The sequence below is a fragment of the Stegodyphus dumicola genome, chromosome X1 (genome assembly GCF_044657685.1).
Source record: "Stegodyphus dumicola isolate Sdum_Otavi_A_Nest chromosome X1, ASM4465768v1".
NCBI lineage: Eukaryota > Metazoa > Arthropoda > Arachnida > Araneae > Eresidae > Stegodyphus > Stegodyphus dumicola.
The window spans coordinates 169,552,571-169,573,828 of NC_140780.1; the positions used below are offsets into that span (position 1 = coordinate 169,552,571).

A 21,258-nucleotide genomic window follows, 5' to 3' on the forward strand; every position below is an offset into this window, starting at 1 on the left:
CTGGTTTATTAATAATATAAACTGGGAAGGGAAAGTGACCATGGAATCCCAAGAGCTGCTCGTCTACAATCAGTAAGGCAGAGGCAGAGTAGCTTGTATAGTTTCGTACAAAAATGTCCCAAATTGTTCAGATTGCAGCAAGTTTATCTTCTTCCTTGTGAGCTGCGCACGTTGCTTTGTTTTCAAATCTTAGTCATATTGCATTTCTTCATTCGTATACTAAACTACTTCTTTCAGTATTTCATCTGTGAATAATAGATTCCAAAATTCTATGACTGACTTGCAGGTCCTAGCAGCGCCCTTGTTTCCCATGAGACTCGAAATAATATTTCTTGTAGCAGCTCTGCTAGTTTTTCCCACGTGTTTCCATTGACTAGCGATGTACATCTCATCCTTTTAGACTTGTAGAGGATGAAGGACCGGCGGTGGGTGAAGACAGTCTATCAGACAAGAAAGATCGATCTGACTCATCACTTGAAACCTTATTGTCACTGCGTTCTTCCAGAATCTTCGAAGAGAAATCTTCGTCACTAACATAGCTTTCCCCATGAATATTTTCTTTCCTTTTTAGTGTATCAAGTATTTGTTGTTCGTTCAGACACCTCCTGCTATGACTCATTTTATCCAATACTGACGAGCAAATCAAGCAAACATTTTTATGCACGAGTGTATATATGGATACAGAGAAGCCCACAGTCGAGATATCACGAGTGAACAGAGACACCAAAAAAAAATTTGCACACATTGAGAGCAGCGTGAACTATGAAAAGTCAGATGAGGGGAGCAGTGTAGCTGAAATACTGCGCATTCACGCTCACTTGAAATGCATAATGGGATATCCTACACCCCACCTATACGTTCTAGGGTTAACATTCGATTACAAGATGGAATTCATTGCTGTAGCTTTTATGTACTTAATATCATATTCCAATTATAATGATTTAAGAAACGGGTATCAAATTACAGAGCAAATACAATACTTGGTTTGATTTTATTGCTTAAAACTGAACTTTTAAAAATAAATTTGCAAAATGTATTTAGGATCTGAAGAATCCTAAGTGTTATAATCTCACTTTTAAAAGTATAAACTTTCCTTGGTATGCTATACATATACTGCTACAGAGGGTTGTTCGCACATTTTTTAGACAATTTTCGTAAGCGGTAATAAAAAATCATTTGCTGCAAAAGAAATAATTGCAATTGTATTATGTTTTGAAGTCAAAATTATTGTCTTTGGCTTGAAAGTTTTTTTTTTCATTCAAAATGGCGAATTTAACAAAGCAGAGGTTCGAAGGCTACATTTACGCTCTTTCCGAAGAGAAATATGCATACTCCGTTATCCAAAAATGATGTGAGAGTCATGGTTTTGTGATATCTAAAGCGTCGATAGGTAATATCATCAACAAGAAAGGAAAAAAACGTCAAATTGGAGCGTCAAGTGGGACAAAAATTCCAAACAAGTATCCAAGGAAAAAACGGACATCTTCGACTATTGCAAAGGTACTTTGTTAAATGTTAAAAGAAAATCTCCTTAGTCAAAGGACAGTTGCAAAATCATTAAAATGCTCGGTGTCCACTGTAAACAAAATGATAAATGTTGATTTAAATCTTAAGAAAGCGAAAAAACGCAATGTGCGTCGTCTTCTTCCAAAGCATATCGCTCAACGCAGGTCACGCTGCAGAATTCTATATGAGAAACACTTATCCAAAGAAAAATGGAAAACAATTGTCACAATAGATGAAGCATGGATGTATTTAAATGACTGTAACAAAAAAAAAGAGCCATTTATTATCGTAAAAGGGGAGAAAAAAATTTAAGTACATGGTTCAAAGAATCGAAAGAAAGTTTTTCTAAGGGATTCATGATTGTTGCTGGTTTTTCTTATAATGGCAAGTTAAAAATAAAGAGAGTGCAAAAAAATGTCAAGATTAACTCCAAATACTATCAGGAACATATTTTATCGCCAATTTTTCTGAATGAAATACCATCGCTTTACCCGCAGTGCCATCAATCTGCAAGACTCCATCAGGACAAAGTTAGCAGTCACACATCAAAATCCACTGCAAATTTCCTAAAAGAAATAGAACAAGAAACTGGTATCAAGGCCATACCCTTCACTGATATCCCTACTAAATCTCCCGATGTGTCACCTATGCATTTTTGTGCTTTCCGACCTTTAAAAACTGCATTATCCAAACGTTGTCCCAAAACCCTAACAGGACTCTGGAAAGCTGTTCGGGAGGAATGGGAAAGAATACCTCTTCTGCCACTTCAAAAGGCATTATTATCCTGGAAATTGTGGTGTCGAAAGATAGCTTAGAATAAAGGATATCAAATAGACCATTTAAAACACAAAGAATCGAATTTTATGTAATTTAGTTTTGTGAATACAATATACATCGTCTAAAAAATGTGTGAACCGCCTCTGTATTTTTATATATTTATTAGCATTTGTAAATTGTGTTTAAAAAAACTGCCATTCAGAGGAATTGACTGTTCCTCCTAAATGGAAAAAAAAAAAAAAAAAAAAAAAACTTTTAATATAGTAAAAAAATTTAGAAATTTACTGTTATATCAAGATTTTAGGTACATTTATGTTAACGGGTTGCCAATCAATAAATATGCACTAAATAAATATCAATAATATTTGGAATGATAGGGGAAAAAGCAGTAATTGACTGGTGTGTAAATGAAGATTTACTTAGTAGCCATTAACCTATTCATGAAAAGGAAATGCATATGATTAAACATCGGAGGATACCGACACTACGGAGGATATTTTTTACTCTTATTTTTGTGAATTTATGTGGCAACACCAGTACACAGATTCTAGTACAGATAATTTTAGAAAGTTTTTGGTTGCTGTTAAGGAATTTTGTTTGCCTGAAGACATGAAAATTTCTAAATAAGGTAAGTGTACTAAGATGGATTTCCTTTTTTATGTTATTTCATTGTTTAATTTAAAATGTAGTTTATTGAGATTATATATTTTTTGTTGACTGTTCCTTTGACTTTTTAAGTGAATATAGATCAATGTGTACATGGACAAAGTCAAGGGACTGCGCAATGTCAAGTTTGTACAATTCTCTGATGTTTTATTAAGTGAAACTAGGTCGATGTGTACATGGATACCAAGTTTGCGTAATTCTTTGACTTGTTATTTTGGATTTTCGTAGCGGTGATTTTTAGACAAAATAACAAGTCAAAGAATTGCACAAACTCCTCGTCCATGTACCACCAATTATTGCAAAGGGGCACTCAAAAATATGTTTTTACGGTTAATCTTTGGATTATGGTAATTTGGGGATTTTTTGGCGAAAATTTGGTGACTAACCCTGCTACAGCAACCTGCTAGTTTTTGTTTGGACGCCATTTTGTTTTCACGAAGTAAAGGCTTTTTTTTTTTTTTTTGTTTTGTTTTTTTTTTTGTTTTTCTTTTACTTAACATTTTTTTCCAACAATCTGCTAGCCGAATTATGCTTATGCTAGAGCTTTTATGGAACAAAAGTGCTTAATCATGATGAAGATTAGGTGAGAAATTGGGAGAAAGTGCAGAATCTCAAACTGCTTCCTTCGTTTTTAAGAATTGCACATATACGGTATCATCCATGTACACATCGACCTATTTTCACTTAAAAAAACATCCCAGAATTGCACAAAAATGGCATTGTGCACACTCTTGACTTTATCCATGTACACTGCTAAAGTCCTAGCTAGTAACCTTTATCGCCTTACCAAAATGTCGCCAAACTACCTGTTACCATATTCCAAAGATTAGCCATTTTTACCAATGACACATCAAAATATTTTCCATCTTGAACTCAAAACAGCTTATGTCAGTAAAAATGTTATGAAGAATAAAGAAAAATCTTGGTAACAGCTGATTATTTCAGAAAGAGGTCAAGAGCATAAACTTCTACATCCATTTAATATTTACAAGTAGGACTCTATCAGTTACGTATGCTGCACATCTTTCAATAATTTATTTATTATATATAATTGATGCAAGTACATTTGATACTAAACTGCACAAGTTTTACAACTGTGTGTATTTTAAGGTTTGATATAATTGGAACCATTCTGATATGCGCCCTCAAGTCGCAAAATTTCTCGCCAATCCACTTTGCCATATTGCTATCTAAATTTTTGAACTACTCTGATATGCGCCCTCAAGGCACCAAATTTCTCGCCAAATATTTTTGGCGAGAAACTCCACGCTGCCATATTGCTATCTAAATTTTTTGTCTACATTTCGAACTTTAAGCCTAAAATGTCTCCAAAAACACGGTTTTCGCTAATGCAAAAACCACATTTTGAACACACAATTTAAGCTAAAAATCCGAAACAAAAACAAAAAATTTAGATAGCAAAACAGTGAAGTTTCTAACCAAAATTATTTGACAAGAGTCCATGTACACAGCGATATGTTTTAACTTAAAAAAACATCTACGAATGGCACAATCTAGGCAACGAACGAATTTACGAATTATGCACACCTCGCTTTAATAAATTAACATAACAATAAATTTCAAAGAATACCATGTACACAGCATCCTGTTTCAACTTAAAAAAACATCTACGAATTGCACAATTTAGGCAACAAACGAATTTACGAACTATGCACACCTCACTTTAATAAATTAACATAACAACAATAAATTTCAAAGAATACCATGTACACAGCGTTCTGTTTCAACTTTAGAAAACATCTACGAATTGCACAATTTAGACAGTACGCACTAATCAATAAAATAACTAAAATAAATTTCAAACAATTCAAAAAAAAAACAACAATAACGACAGAAATTCATACTAAAAAAACAATGCACATAACATTCTACAAAATAAGAACAAGAATAAAATAAAATGCACTTACCATGAATTAATGCTTTTTCGAACAGCAGAAATACCACTTTCATATCGCCTTTAACATGCCGCCACGTAATCACTATCGTATTGATATGACAGCCAGACACACTATCCAGAAAATTCATACTATGGTTCACAAATAAATAAAATAACAAATAATCACAAATCCCTACTTCTATCACGCACAGCCACTAAAAATAATCTCCCATACCCTCTTTCCACACCTCCAAATACCCATTGCCCCTCAACAGGATAGCCACAACGATATTTCCTTATGCCAACAACTTTCACCATTAAATCTTTCCCCCCTAGCTTCTCAGACACAAAGCATGACGCGAACCATCCAACTCCAGCGAAAGATTTTTCAACATCAACAGGGCTGCCATACAACACGCAATCGCGTCAAAAACCAGCGCAGAACACATATTGCGACATTTGGTAAAATTAGGGCGTATATCAGAGTTGTACCTAAATTTTTTGTCTACATTTCGAACTTTAAGCCTAAAATATCTCCAAAAACACGGTTTTCGCCAATGCAAAAACCACATTTTTAACACACAATTTAAGCTAAAAATCCGAAACAAAAACAAAAAATTTAGATAGCAAAACAGTGAAGTTTCTAACCAAAATTATTTGACAAGAGTCCATGTACACAGCGATATGTTTTAACTTAAAAAAACATCTATGAATGGCACAATCTAAGCAACGAACAAATCTATGAACTACGCACACCTCGCTTTAATAAATTAATATAACAACAATAAATTTCAAAGAATACCATGTACACAGCATCCTGTTTAAACTTATAAAAACATCTACGAATTGCACAATTTAGGCAACAAACGAATCTACGAACTACGCACAACTCACTTTAATAAATTAATATAACAACAATAAATTTCGAAGAATACCATGTACACAGCATCCTGTTTCAACTTAAAAAAAATCTACGAATTGCAGAATTTAGGTAACAAACGAATCTACGAACTACGCACACCTTACTTTAATAAATTAACATAACCAGAATAAATTTCAAAGAATACCATGTACACAGCGTTCTGTTTCAACTTTAAGAAACATCTACGAATTGCACAATTTTAGACGGTACGCACTAATCAACAAAATAACTAAAATTTCAAACAATTCAAAAAAACAACAATAACGACAGAAATTCATACTAAAAAAAACAAGGAACATAACATTCTACAAAATAAGAACAAGAATAAAATAAAATGCACTTACCATTAATGCTTTATCGAACAGCAGAAATACCAATTTCATACCGCCTTTAACATCCCGCCACGTAATCACTATCGTATTTATATGACAGCCAGACACACTATCCAGAAAATTCATACTATGGTTCACAAATAAATGAAATAACAAATAATCACAAATCCCTACTTCTATCACACACAGCCACTAAAAATAATCTCCCATACCCTCTTTCCACACCTCCAAATACCCATTGCCCCTCAATGATATTTCCTTTTGTCGAACTTCAATTCAAGAACTTTCACCATTATATCTTTCCCCCCTAGCTTCTCAGACACAAAGCATGACGCGAACCAACGAAAGATTTTTCAACGTCAACAGAGTTGCCATACAACACGCAATCGCGCCAAAAACCAGCGCAGAACACATATCGCCACATTTGGTGAAATTAGGGCATATATCAGAGTTGTATCATATAATTATACATAAATAGTGAATTTAGTTTTGTAAAGTATTTTAAACAAACGTAAACAATAAATCTCGATTTTATCCTTAGGAAAATGCATCCTAAAAAGAAATGTTTCAGCATTAAAGGAGTGGTAAAAGTATAGTTTAGGGTACCCTTGGCGATTTTTGGCGGTACATGGATACTGATTTTGTGCAATTCTTTGACTCGTTATTTTGGCTTGTGAAGTGGTGATGGCTGATCTTTGGAATATGGTAACTGGTACTTTGGCTACATTTTGGAGGCGATAAAGGTTACTATCTAGGACTTTGGGAATAATGTGAGCAGTACTCAGTTCCGATTACGCATTACTTTGTGTGCAGGAAATGAGAGATCATGAGATATGTCATGTGATATTAATGGACGAATTACAGTTCTTTAATTGGAAACGGGGAGGGGGGTGGAATTTGGAAAAATATCTGTGGCAGTATATTATTTTGTATTAAGCTTCATTGTGTGTTGTGTGAAGTAGTGTTGAATAATTTTCGGATTGTATGGCGCTGTCTAAAGTGAATTCTAGATTTTTAATGCGTTTATGTGATAATTCAAAAGAATTGGTTGAATGGTGCATGAGTGTAGGTTTAATTGCAGATAAGTATGAATGTCCAAAGTGTGGGAATGAAATGAGATTGTGTGAAAGGAAGGACATTACTGATAAGTTTGAATGGCGGTGCAAGAAATCTGGTGAAAATGGACATTTTGTGAAACGAAGTGTAAGAAAGGGTACGTGGTTTGCTGAAAGTCGTTTGAGTATGGGTGAAATTTTATTGATTTCTTATTATTGGGTGAATAGATTACCAGTTGACTATTGGATTTCGGATTTAGAAATTAGCAGTAGTACTGCAGCTGATTGAAATTCTTTTTGTAGGGAAGTGTGCGTGGAATTTTGCGAAAATGATATGGGTATGCTTGGTGGTATGAATGTTATTATGGAAATTGATGAGAGTAAGTTTGGGAAGCGGAAGTATCAGAGAGGTAGGAGAGTGGAAGGAAAATGGGTGTTTGGTGGGATTGAAAGGGGTAGTAATAAGTGTTTTTTTAAGGTTGTGCGAGATAGAAGTAAAGATTGTTTATTAAGTTTTATTAAAGAATATATTCTAGCGGGTACTATAATTATTTCTGATTGCTGGAAATCGTATGAATGTTTGGAAGACGAAGGTTTTAAACATCTTGCTGTGAACCATAAAATTATTTTAAAGATCCGGAAACAGGTCCACATACCAATACAATAGAGGGCACGTGGAGTGCTATAAAAAGCGGCATTCCGAGGCATTGTGATAAAGAGAATTTTGCTTTTTATTTAGCGGAGGAAGTGTGGAGGAAAAATTCGCAGAAAAAATTGTTCAATAATTTTATTGAATCAATAATAAAAGTGTATTCACCATGTAAGCAAGATTCTGAAGAAGATTAGGTAAGTTAGTATTTTTAATTATTTGAGGATATTATTTTTATTCATTGTTCTAAATGTAAGGTGGAAGTAAAGTAATTTGGTATTATTGGAAAATTGTTATTAGCAATGATTTAGTTTAAAGTAATTAGGATTGTAAGCTAATTTTTATTAATTTAATGTATGTGCTTATTTATATTTTAAGTAGTGTTTTTGAATTTAATTATATTTTAATTAAATGATAGTTATTTTGTGTATATGTTTGTAGAATTTGGTATACGTTAGAGTGGAAGTAAACGTGCATGGAAATAATATAAATATTTGACACTAAGTATTTGTAACCATTTGTAATGTTTGCGGTATGAATTAGTTGGTGACGTGTCTAATATAATAGATAATGTAGAGGTAAAAGTTTTTGGATATTTTATTTATTTTATACGTGGAAATGTTCATATTTGGAAAGGGTATATACTTTTCGCAATCAGGTAATTTCATATATGTTCTTTTTACCGGGTTTAAAGATTCAGAAAATTGTCATGCATTTTCGTGAAATTTTCCTAATTTATAAGAAAAAAGCAGTGTACACGGATATAGTGAAGAGTGTGAGCAATGCCATTTTTGTGCAATTCTGGGATGTTTTTTTAAGTAAAAATAAGTCGACGTGTACATGGTTTATGTGTATGTGTTATTTTGAAAAATGTGCAAGGAGTTTGCTTTTGTGCACTTTTCCCAATTTTGCAGTGAATATTTGTCATGATTAAGCAATTTTGTTAGATAAAATTTCTAGCATAAGTGTAATTCGGCTAGTAGACTGTTGGAAAAAGTGTTCAGTAAATAAAAAGAAAAGAAACATATCTTTACTTCGTGAAGACAAAATGGCGGCGGAAAAAAAAAAAATAAAGGGTTGCTGTAGCAGAGTTGGTCGCCAAAAAATCGCCAGGTTACCATAATTCAAAGATCAACCGCCAAAAATCGCCGCTACACAAAGCCAAAATAATAAGACAAACAATTGCACAAACTCGGTATCCATGTACACATCGACATATTTTCACTTAAAAAAAAATTTCCCGAATTGCACAAAAATGGCATTGTGTACTCCTTTGACTTTATCCATGTACACGTCGACCTATTTTCACTTTAAAAAAAATCCCCGAATGGCACAAAAATGGCATTGCGTACTTAACTTTATCCATGTACACATCCACCTATTTTCACTTAAAAAAATCTCAGAATTGCACAAACTTTCATTGCGCACTCCCTTTACTTTGTCCATGTACACATCGATATATTTTCACTTCAAAAGTTAAAGGAGTACCAAATTCTACAATATAGGCAAACAAAAAATACATAATCAAATACATTTTAAACCAATCAATAAAATAACATAAAAAAGGAAAAACATGTTATACATTTAAGCACTACCAAAAGCAAATATTCACTTACCATGATTTTCGAATTCGCTTCGTACACCCAGAGCCACGTAAAAATCAAAATATTAATCATACTCAAATCATTTTTTTTCAAACCAGGTACTCTTTCTGATCAAACGCTTCACATAGTGACCCTCTGAACCTTTCTTCCTATAAACCCATCTAAACAGTTTTTACGTTCGACTAGACGCGTATCCTTTCTACATACAGGACACTTATAATGGCTACTAAGTAAACCTTCATTTACACACCAGTCAATTAAAGCTCTTTTCCTCTTTCGGTCCAAATCGCACAGAAACTTCACATTACAAATTAATCTTACTACATTCGCCCATTCTACTGCATAAAGAATTAAACCAACACACATCACAAAAACATCCCATGATTCAAAATTTCTGAGAATCATGCACCCGATTACGTCACAATAGGGTTTCCATAACATTCAACTACTCAGGCTACCATAAATGAAACAACAACTTGGCGATAAATGAAACAACAGCTTCGCCATAATACAAGGGGTACCTTAAAGTCTACTCTACCCAAAGGAGTAAAAAGAGGGAAAGAAACAAATATTTGCAAACTAATACTTATTTGTCCTTTTAAAACAGCAGTGGGCCATTTAGTCATGTTACTGCATTTTTTAAGATAGTGCCCTTTCGATTTACATTTTATTATCCGACGATTTTTATCGAGGATTTAGACATTGTTTTACTTGTACTTCCACAAAGATCCCGATCAGTCTAGTCAATCACATTCAAAATTTGTAACAGTTAATTCATATTTTCACTTACCGTATCAGTCTTATATCAAGTATCAAATAACGTTAATTTAACCTCACTATGAGTAATACATTATTTAACATTTATTCCGAGTATTAAAAGGTAACATCTGACGTGGAAACTTAAAATATATTTTACCACAGAAAAACGAGTTAAAAATTCTTACCTGCCACGGAATTATTAAAAATTACACCCATATTATTGCACAATTTCTGTAACTCCGGAATACTCTGCAAGCACTTAACACTCAAATACCTCCTTTTTACCTTGTCAGAAACAGTTTTTGAATGATTTGGATAACAATTCCGAGTAGCTTTCATTCTTCGCTCAGTCCAGATGGGCTGCAAAACTCAATGCATTCAATTACTGATTTTACATGCAAACTCACACTGCAGGATGAATATAAACGCCCATCAGACTGTTGTTTGATAATATGAGATATATTTTTAAAATGATACAAATCATATTTGACAACACAAACACACACTAAAACATTAGAAGTTTGGCGGTTATTTGAAATACGATGCCATTACGAAAATCGGAACACACAATTTTCATTGTTGTTACGATATGATCATAAATGGTCTGACCCCGAGCAAAAACACGCATGCCTGGACCAGACCAATTCTAGCCCAGGGGTTATTAACCATGGCGGAACCCCCCTTTTATTTAGCAGTTAAGCGTTTAGTTTTAGTTTACGAATATAAAAAAAAAAAAAAAAATATTTTAATCAAGTTTTAGTACATATCAACATTTTCTATACTTTTGTTTAATTTATAAAAATACTTATAAGTACATGTATATGAATTTTTTGAGTTTGAGAAAGGAGGGGAAGAATGATCATTTAGCAATGAGTACATGAGGCCATGGAGGTTAGAATAGGTCTTTCTAATCTCTATGCATGGTGAATCACTAATTTAGCCAAAGACTGGGACGGTTTAGTCAGGCAGTAATTTTTATTCTTAACATGCATTTTGGCTTTACAAAGGAAGCAAAATTACCCTTAAACAATTACACGAAAGATGACAGCAAATTTCAATATGGTAGATTGGAGACTGGATGCATTGAAACAGTTTTTTTGGTGTTTGTGAGCACGCGGGAGAGTGAGCAGGATGTCAAGGCCCATTTACACTAGCGGAACTTTGGTCCCAAGAAGCGTACGCTAACGTCCTAAGAAACGTAAACTATATGTCGAGTGTTTAATCTTCAAAGGGAGTAAACCCAAGAGATGGAAAATTTTAACTCCGAACCCATGCTATATGCGAAACACATTGCGGAAGATTTGACTACGTCTGACTGCAAATTAATTGCAGAAGTGCAACAACACCCGATTTTATGGGATAATAGAAAAAAAGAATATCGAATGAAAAGATGACAAGACGTTGCTTGACTACTGGTTGCCGAAAGACTAAACCGAGATGGTATGTATCCATTTATTTATTTTTTGCTCCTTTCGGATTGCAATACGCTCTCTTTTATTCTAGTTCTCTTTCGACTAACGCAATTGTTCAAGTATAAAATTTGCTGACATATATTAAATTAAAGCATTTTAGAACATTTCTGAAAATCTGAGTTTTATAAAATTTAAGTAAGCTCATTAGATGGATTTTTTTAAATTAAAGTTTATTAACTGCTTTAAACTGTATTTAAAGGTACACTGTTCTATGAAAATTATATGCAGCAACCTTCAATTATATATGTTTGAATTTTTTCCAAAATTATAGCAATTCAGATGATTACATATTTTTAGCTATTGTGTTTACATTAGTTTGCTTTTCATTTTTGTAGCATGTTACTAAAGGCTTATGAGAAGAAGAAAGTAAAAGTAGTAAGTGTGAAGATCAACAGTAGTAAAAATTTGATTAAAGTTTTCATTCTCAAATTTCAGAAATACATTTTCTTCATTTCTCATGCAAATGTTTATTCCGAAATATATAAAAAATCCATTATTATATAAATATCCATATATAAAAATATATAAGATCCATATTTCATTTTCGTGGTGTGTGGTGTGTTTAATTATGGCAAAGCACACTAGGGAAGGGTACATATCTAATATTATAACACTATTTATTAATATAATAGTGTTATAATAATAGATATGTACCAATTATATATGGAAACTTCAGGCCCGCACTAAAACTTCTGCTGTTAATGGTTTATTTAATTAGGGCAAAGCACACTAGGGCTATCTGCCTAAGGGGAGGGATGCCTTCATGGAGGACTTTCTAAGGGAAACTGGCTTGTATACACGTGGGAAAACCACGAAAACACCCATGCAGCCAGCTCGTTCGCGGGATTCGAGCCTCAGACCGAACTACCAGTGTTTAGCGACTTTACCGCTCGGCCGCTGGTGGGCAATATTTTATTTTCGTATGCATATATTTTGATTCTCATATAATGAGTATAGTTGTTTGCATAAAATATTAATAATTAAACAGTAATTAATTACAGTGGTTGAATTAAAATTTCAGTCATATTTTTATTTCACAGTTGAAGAGGCTACTTACCGGTGGCAGAATCTGCGTAAGCAATATAGCCGAAGAAAAATAAAATGGAAAAGTGGAGCTAGTGCAGAGCAGCAATGGCATCTAATGCCCCAAATGTCATTTTTGGATCCATGTATCCGCAATCGAAAGTAAATATTCAGAACCTAATTATTTAGTTTCATATGTTAAATATAAAATGATAAATTTTCATATTAACAAAATATATCTTACTTGTTAGTAGTCTGAAATATTATAAAGCATAAATGGATTATTTAGAGTTATCCTAGGTTGATTAGCAATCAAAAATTGTAACTTTATTCATATAAATTTATTAAATATGTTAGATAGTCACATATGTGGATATAAACCAATTTACTTAAGAAATTCCTCCCTTTAGGCAGATAGACCTTGTATGGTTTGGCATAGCTCAAATTCTATCCAAATATTTACGTTCTGGAAAAGAAAAACTTCTCCAACACAATTTTTTTTTAATATTTATTGCCTCATCACTCATTATGAATGGTTTAACACCTTGTAAATGTGTTATTATTACACATTACAGTTTTATTCTAACCTGTTTGGGCCGACTGAAGTTCTTACCCTATTTCGTAGAAAATGTTGTAGAAACTTTGCTGTTCTGTACTTTAATCTTCCCAATTAAAAACAGGCCAATATTTTTGCAATGTAAACTTATTAACAAAGTACAGCATATGCATAATATAAACAAAGCACCTGCTCTTTCCTCTGAAAGCTGAGTTTCTAAATATTTTGATGAAGACTCATCTGTATATTTTTTTTTCTTTTTGTGGCCAATTTCTTTTTATAGTTTATCCCTATATAGTTGATACCCATACTTTTGTACTCATACAGCTCAAAACTGAAGTGCTACTGGACAATTTGCTGTTCAGAAGCTAGTGTTTGAGATTATGCATACTTGCTATAATTTTATGAAGTTACTTTGCACTTAACACATAAAGCCTGGAATTAATTATCATAACATATACCTTTAGATCAAGAAAGTGTGCTTAAATTATTACATTAATTCATAATGAAAATAAATACAAAAATATATATGAAACTGAATTAAAAAAGAAGTTAAAATACTTTATTACGGAATTAACTTTTAAAATCTTTCATGGCATGAACTTTTTCAAAACAGTCCCCAAAGTATAGTGATCTTTTTTTATTTATAGAATATGAAATGTGTATGCCAAGATTAGTTAAAATTTCTTTTAAACTGTAAGATACAAAAAAATTGATAAAATTCTCTTGTGATTGTGTTTCTATAAAAAGAAATACAAGTTATTAGTGGCTCAATATGTTCATTTATTACGTAAGAGCATTCTATGCATATTCAAAATTTCTACAATGAAGGCAAGAGATTCTTATTTTTCATCTAAAATATTGATTTATTTACAATTACTATATGAAGGTATTTAAAGTCATCTCTATTTAGAGCATACTACATTATTGTTACTGTCAAAAGCACTACTGTCATCACAACTGTTAAATGCAGCCTCCAGTAGTAATATTTGCATCCATGTTATTTAACTCGTAATCCCGCTCATCTTCACTACTATAAATTTGATTTTCTATGTCATTAATATAAATAAATGTTACATTATAAATAACATTTATTTGGATTAATGAGAAGGATGAAATTGTTTGTGCTGAGATGACAGAGTGTCATAATTTTGTTCCCTGGTTGTTAATTTTAATCTGAGATACAGTTCCACGTCCAATAATCTGTTCCATTTTTTCGACTTAATGTCTATTCCTATGTTTTCCTTGCTCTCCAAGTTTGCTCCTCCAAACTATCCCTTGATGAAGAACTAAATTATTTAAAAGCAATAGCTATTGACAGGGGCTTTTCACCCAACATTATTAATCAAGCAGTTAACAATTTTTCATTTGAACACACTAAAAGCCACACTCTTGTTTTAGGAGATTATAAAAATTCTGTTATTATTCCCTTCTTTACGCCAATTAGCTATAAAGTTCCACATATTTTGCAGAAATTTAACTTTCGGGTCGTTTATTCCCCCATCAATAAAATTCTGAGTTCCATACACAAGGACCTCCATTCCGGATATGAATTCCTGGGGTATTTATAGGATTTCTTGCCAGTGTGGTTTAATTTACATTGGCCAAACTAAGAGAGCGTTAAAATTTCGCGTCAAGGAACATGAGGCATATGTTAGAAAAAAGTAAACACAGAAGTCTTCTGTTGCCCAACTTTGTTGGTCCGAAAATCACACTTTCAATTATTCTGCTGCCAAAATTATTCAAAAAAACAACTTCCATTGGAGAACTGGATTTTCACGAGGCATTTCACATTCAAAAAAATCTTTCTGTTCTAGTTAACGATCCTAATTCCAATCCATCTTTGGCTTCGGCCTTTAAAGAAATTATGTTTTAGTTCTGGTTTCATCAACAGATGGCGCCACTTGCTTATTTTCGGTCCAGGCTTTGTTATCTTATCTGATCATTATTTCCTGCCTCGTTCATTTGCGCTTTTGCAGCTGAGGATGGTGGTTCGGTAAAACCATCGAAACTAGTCCTGTGAAAATTTGAAAATATAACGCTGATTGTTGTTGTTTGACTCCTGAATTAGTATTTGTAATGCGTGTTATTGTGTCTTAATTATTATTATATTGTGCTTATTTAATTTTCATAAATTCACTTTTTAACTCACTGAAGTTTAGTTCAATACTTAAATAAGATGGCTCAAGTAAAAAGACTGTGTCTAATGAGTTAAATGCCTTTGCAAAAGACTTTCAGAATAAAACTGATTTACATTATGCATATATAAAATCTCATTAAATCGCAAAATACAACCACCAGCTACCAAGCAGCAGCATCACAGAAAGTACTTTTACATTATGTAGGTGCCATAAAAAATTGCTAAATGTGTAATAACATGCTTAAGATAACAACAGTGTGATCAGCTGAGCCATCTGTGTTATCGGTTAATGAGTATCTTTTGTGAGTAACTGTGATGTATAGTTGTTAACATGGAACAATTATATGCAAGCGGCTTGCCTCCAAGCCTTGTTATATAGACCTGATGGGTATATATATATGATAAATTGGTGGAAACGACAAAATACCAGAGGTTAAGGTAAGTTTTTTATGATAAGAAAGAACATTGGATGTGTTTTTCCTCCACAGTGAGTTTTGAAGGCCTTGTAGAAAAACAAAAGATGTTTTCTTGTAGCCATTCCGGATTGCTCGGCTAAAGCTTTACTATATTGTTTCTTTTTTTTTCTTTGCGGCACAGCAAAACAATAAAATGTGCAGTGAATTGCAAGTGATGGATGGTGATGTATTTTAGCATTTCTGTGTGATATTACAGATAAACTTAACTCGCTCAATTGGGATTTACAAGGTGACAATAAAATAATTTCACATATGGCAAATAAAATATTTGCATTCGAAGAGAAGCTTAATGTGTATAAAGAAGAGATTCAGAACCAAATACTGCAAAATTTTCGAACAATGACTAAAGCTAAAAAGGAAGATATTAATATTTCTTCAGATAACTGAAGATTTCAAATTACTTAATGGCATTATCGGAAGAATTTAAAAGTAGATTCAGTGATTTAAGGAAAATCAAAAGCATGCTGCTACTTCTCGAAAATCCTTGGCACTTAGATCCAATAGTCATATCAGAACTGGCAGGCATATTAGGATGTAGTTACGTACAGCTGTTTGACGAATTTATAGAGTTCAAGAACAACACATATATGGAAGCTTTATTTAAAGAAAAGAGGCCGGAAATGGATTACGCTGATTTTTGGAAAACTGCGCCTGGACAATACAGAACTGTACAAAAATGTGCTCAAATTTTTCGCATCAATTTATCTTTGTGAATCGTCATACTCTAAAATGAAGTATGCAAAATATGTATACAGAAACCGGCTCACTGATTATCATTTGGATGATGTCTTACGAGTAGCTTTTGCAGTAATTGTAAATCTGATATAGAAAAGATTGATAAAACGTGTACACAATTTCAACGATCTCATTAGTCCTTGTGTAATAAATACATTATGTAATTTACGTTTCTTTTTTATTTTAATTGTATTACTTGTCGTAATTTAGTAAATTGAAATAAAGTGAACCTTTTTTTTAACAAAAACTAAGAAAATTTTAATTAACAATACCTTCGGCCATATTTCAAAAGCTAAGCTGTCAGAAGCATACTCTTCTCTAACAATTATGTATTAAAGTACATTTTCATGATAAAACAAATGGGTGTGGTTATTTCGCATTGTTATCTTGACCTGTGATAGTGTTGCGGCCCACTTAAAATAGCGCTTCCGAGAATGTGGCCCGCGGACGAAAAAGGTTGAGTATGGCTGGTATAGATCAATCCCAGCCCGCATGCAGCATAGTACAACAACAGAGATGAGCGTTTGGAACAAATGGGCAGAGGAGAACCAAACAAAGCGACATCCTGGCACGCAATAGCACAACGGCAAGGGACCACAGACACCTCATCCGTGTGGCTGTGACGGAAAGTTCAACCTTCTCTATTGTGTTTCACAACTTTGGAGTACAGCTACAGGTGTTGCGTTGTCTAGTTCCACGGTTCGCCGCCGTCTGCTGCAGCATGAACTGTGTGCAAGAGTTTCTCTGGGCAGGATTCCCCTGTCGCTGCATCACAGACGCCTCCGACTTCAATGGGCATGGCAACACAATGCATAGTACGCTCTGTGGCAACAAGCTGTTTTCTCCTATTAATCTCGCTACCATTTGGAGCACAATGATGGAAGAGTGCGCATCAGCCGTTACAGAGGGGAACGTCTGCTCCCACAGTGCGTTATCTAGCGTGATACCACACAAACGCCTGGCATGATGGCGTGGGGAACTATTGGGTATAATTTTCGATCCCATCTAGTGCAGACTGCGGGCAACCTCTACAATGATCGCTAGATAAGGGAAGTTGTGCAGCCAGAGGTTCTTCCCATTTTTCGACGCATTCCGGGCGTTGTATTTTAGCAGGATAATGCCCGTTCCCATGTTTCTCAGACGGCATAAGCCTTCTTTAGGGTGCAAGAGGTTTCGCTTCTTCCATGACCTGCTTATTCCCCGGACATGTCGACCATGGAGCAAGTCTTGAATTTCATCGGTCGGTGACTCGCCCATATAGCTGTGGGGCGCACACTAAGACTGAACTTTGGCGTCAAATCGAAGCCATGTGGAATGCCTTTCCGCAGGTTTATATTCAGAACCAAGTATGATTCAATGCCATGACGTGTACAGGCTGTCATCGCTCAGCGTAGCGAGCACACAAAGTACTAATTTAGCATGTTTTTCTTTTTTTGTATTGCAAATTTGATAGTTTATTTGTACCATTATCAGTAATATGGGGAATAAATTTCATTTATTTCCGACAGTTTCTTCATGGTGTTGCGTTTTTTACAAACATTTGTGTATTTGCTTTACTGTTTATTGAGCTTTAACTCTTTCTAACAACTCACATCAAGCGACGCCTTACATTGCTTACTGTAAATACTCGTACTGTTACTGAAAATTGGTATAATGATTATGTTTAAATAGTATAGTATTTTTCCTCTTAAATTGTTTAGCCTTGAATGCAAAATTTGCTATATTTCATGCAAACCGGAGACTAATACAGATGTATTTATCCTACTGTTTATTGAACTTTACTGAATATTTACTTTCATTAGTCTCTCAGATCACTGCGACATACTTCAATCCACTAGTGGTTTCAAAGGACAAAGAAAAAGAAAATTGCGGCCTAGACAAACGGATTCTGACTCCGATGAAGAGCCTTCCCTCAAAACCAGCAATCGATATAAACAATTAGAGAACCAAATAGACGACATGCATTTGGACAACGAAGATCAATCAACCACTCAGCTCACTATCCCCCCCAAAAGACCAACCAAACAAAAGTGACACCATTCCCGCAAATAGAAAACCAAACTCCAGCCCCAAAACAAGCAGAATTGATAAAGTTTCCATTATTGTCGTAGATGACGTACGAAAAAAGGATGAATTCTTAAAAAACTTAAACAAGCAAACCGGAAAAGAGATAACTGGCACCTTAAAAGGACGCCGCCTTGAAATACAGCCTGCAGACTCTGACTCACATCGATTCATTCGCAAAATAGTTGATGAAACAAAGCTTAAGGCCCACACCTACTTATTGCCCGAAGATAAAGTTTTAAAAGTCATAATTAGAGGCTTACCCATCACCACAGATCCACAAACCATCACTCAAGAACTACGTGACAAAGGATTCAAGGTTAACTTTATTACACTATTAAGAAGCAGAAGAGAAAATAAACCAATGACGCTTTTCTTAGTACATATACCAAAATCAGAAGAAAATAAGGAAGTATTCAAAATCAAACGCATAGGTTATATGAACGTATCAATAGAATCATTACGCAAGAAACCTGGCCCTCCACAATGCTATAGATGCCAAGGATTTTTTCACAATTCCCAGCTCTGCACCAGAGACTGGGTATGCGTCCGTTGCGGAGGCAATCATAAACCTATAGAATGCACCCATAGTCGCGACCAGCCAGCCATATGTTATCACTGCAAAGGTCCTCACCCAGCCAACTTCTCAAATTGTCTGGCCAGACCAAAAAACAAACAAGTTCAATTCCAACACAGTCCTCCACCAGCAATCAATCCCTGGACTAACAGAAGACAAGATTTTCCTCCGCTGACATTAAACAGTAACGAAAATCTCGCTCAAACCTCCATTCAAAAAGAAAATCCAACAGAAGAAACTACCAGCACCGCAGAATCCTCCCTGTCAGATCTCTTCGACTTCTCTTCACTAAAAACAATCTGGACAATAGTGATACAAAGACTCAAAAAATTAAAACCAAGAAATCACCTCTTGACAAAATAATTGCAGTAGTCGAAATCATTGAAAAATAGGAAATCATCTTTAATTCTTATAAATTCAAGAATAGGTGCAACATAAAAATCATGTCTTGGAACGCAAACGGTCTTTACCATAAAAAAGATGAATTATCTAACCTCATTATTGAAATTGAGTCTGACGTAATACTCATACAAGAGACTCACCTTAGACCAGCACTCAAAGTACTTTATGATAATTATAACACCTACCGTACGGATCGTGAGACAGGAAGAGGCGGTGGCATCATCACATTTGTTAAAAGGAGCATAAAACACTCTCAAATTCCTAACCCCAGCACCACTTTCGAAAGTAACACAATAGAAATTGCAATAGAACATAAAATATTCAAAATCCCGCCAAATAATAATCCCAGCGCACAAGAATTGATTCACCTCCTTAATTCTAATACTTCTACAATTGTCGGAGGGGACTTCAACGCCAAACATCCCTGCTGGAACCGAGGACCTGCTAACAAAAAAGGAAATGACATATTTAAACTCATTCAATCAAATAATTATAACATTCATGCCCCAGACGAGCCCACTCATTACGGGTACAATAGCGCCACCACAATTGACTTCTTCATCTCAAATAACATTACTCACAGATGCAATATCTCTGTAATTCCAGCCCTCTCTTCCGACCACAACCCCATTGTATTTGAAATCCCCATTAATAAATACCTCCACTCACTTGACAGAAGTATAGGAGTTACAAATTGGATCAAATATTCAGAAATTCTGATAACTCCATACAAGGAAATCCATGCATCAATAATAAAGAAGATTTAGAACACGAAGACTCAAAATTTACCAACTGCATCAATTCTGCTTTAAAGGAAGCCACCAATACTTTTTATGTGAACAAGCCTTTCCTCCCCCTGCCTGCCGATATAAGAAATAGTATTAAAGAGAAAAAACGGATCCGTAAAAGATGGCAAACCACCAGGGATCCACAACTCAAACGCGAACTAAACTCTATGCATAAACAAATCAACAGAAGAATCAAGAACTTCAAAACCCAAAAAATGGACCAATTTCCTAAATAATCTAGCTATAGAGGACAATTCCCTATTTGACATTTCCCGCAAATTCAAGAAACCTTATAAACCTATCCCACCTATCCATGGACCTAGTGGAATTTCATATACAGAAGAAGATAATCTTTTGCGGACTTATATGGAAGATACATTCGCTCTTAATCCCACTCCGTACGACAATAATCATATTCAATGGGTCAGCCTGGTGGTCAATAACTTCCTTAATACCCCTGCTCCGTACAACTTCACTTTCCCGACTACCCCAACAATCGTTGCCAACACCATCAGCTCCTTACAAACGAAGAAAGCCCCAGGGCATGATGGCATCTCGACCAAAGCACTGAGACATCTTCCGATCAACGCTCTTACCTGCCTAACTAAGATAATCAACAACATTATCAAATTCGCTCATTTTCCTAACTCATGGAAGGAAGCTATAATAATTGTTTTTGCTAAACCGCAACAAAATCCAACCTTCCCACAGAGCTATCGCCTTATCAGTTTACTTATCCATCTGTTTAAAGTTACTGAGAAAATCCTACTTTTCCACATCCAAAAAATTCACCCTTCGATGAATTTTCTCCCAGAAGAACAATTCGGCTTTCGTAATCATCATAGCACTTGCCACCCA

The 21,258-nt window shown here is 34.4% G+C and overlaps 1 protein-coding gene across 3 annotated transcripts in view; it reads right to left on the reverse strand.

Annotated features, from left to right (window-relative positions):
• Positions 1 to 10,797, reverse strand: part of LOC118205485 (histone-lysine N-methyltransferase SUV39H2-like) — an 89,208-nt gene extending 78,411 nt beyond the window's left edge. Inside the window, exon 1 of one of the 3 annotated variants that reach the window (XM_035377770.2) lies at positions 10,353 to 10,794. In XM_035377770.2, coding sequence (XP_035233661.1) covers positions 10,353 to 10,506 — 154 coding nt within the window. In that variant the 5' untranslated portion in view covers positions 10,507 to 10,794. Of the gene's footprint in view, positions 1 to 4,877; positions 5,011 to 10,352 lie in introns of those variants that run through there. The other 2 variants (XM_085808345.1, XM_085808344.1) reach the window with 2 other exon arrangements.
• Positions 10,798 to 21,258: the final 10,461 nt, after the last annotated feature.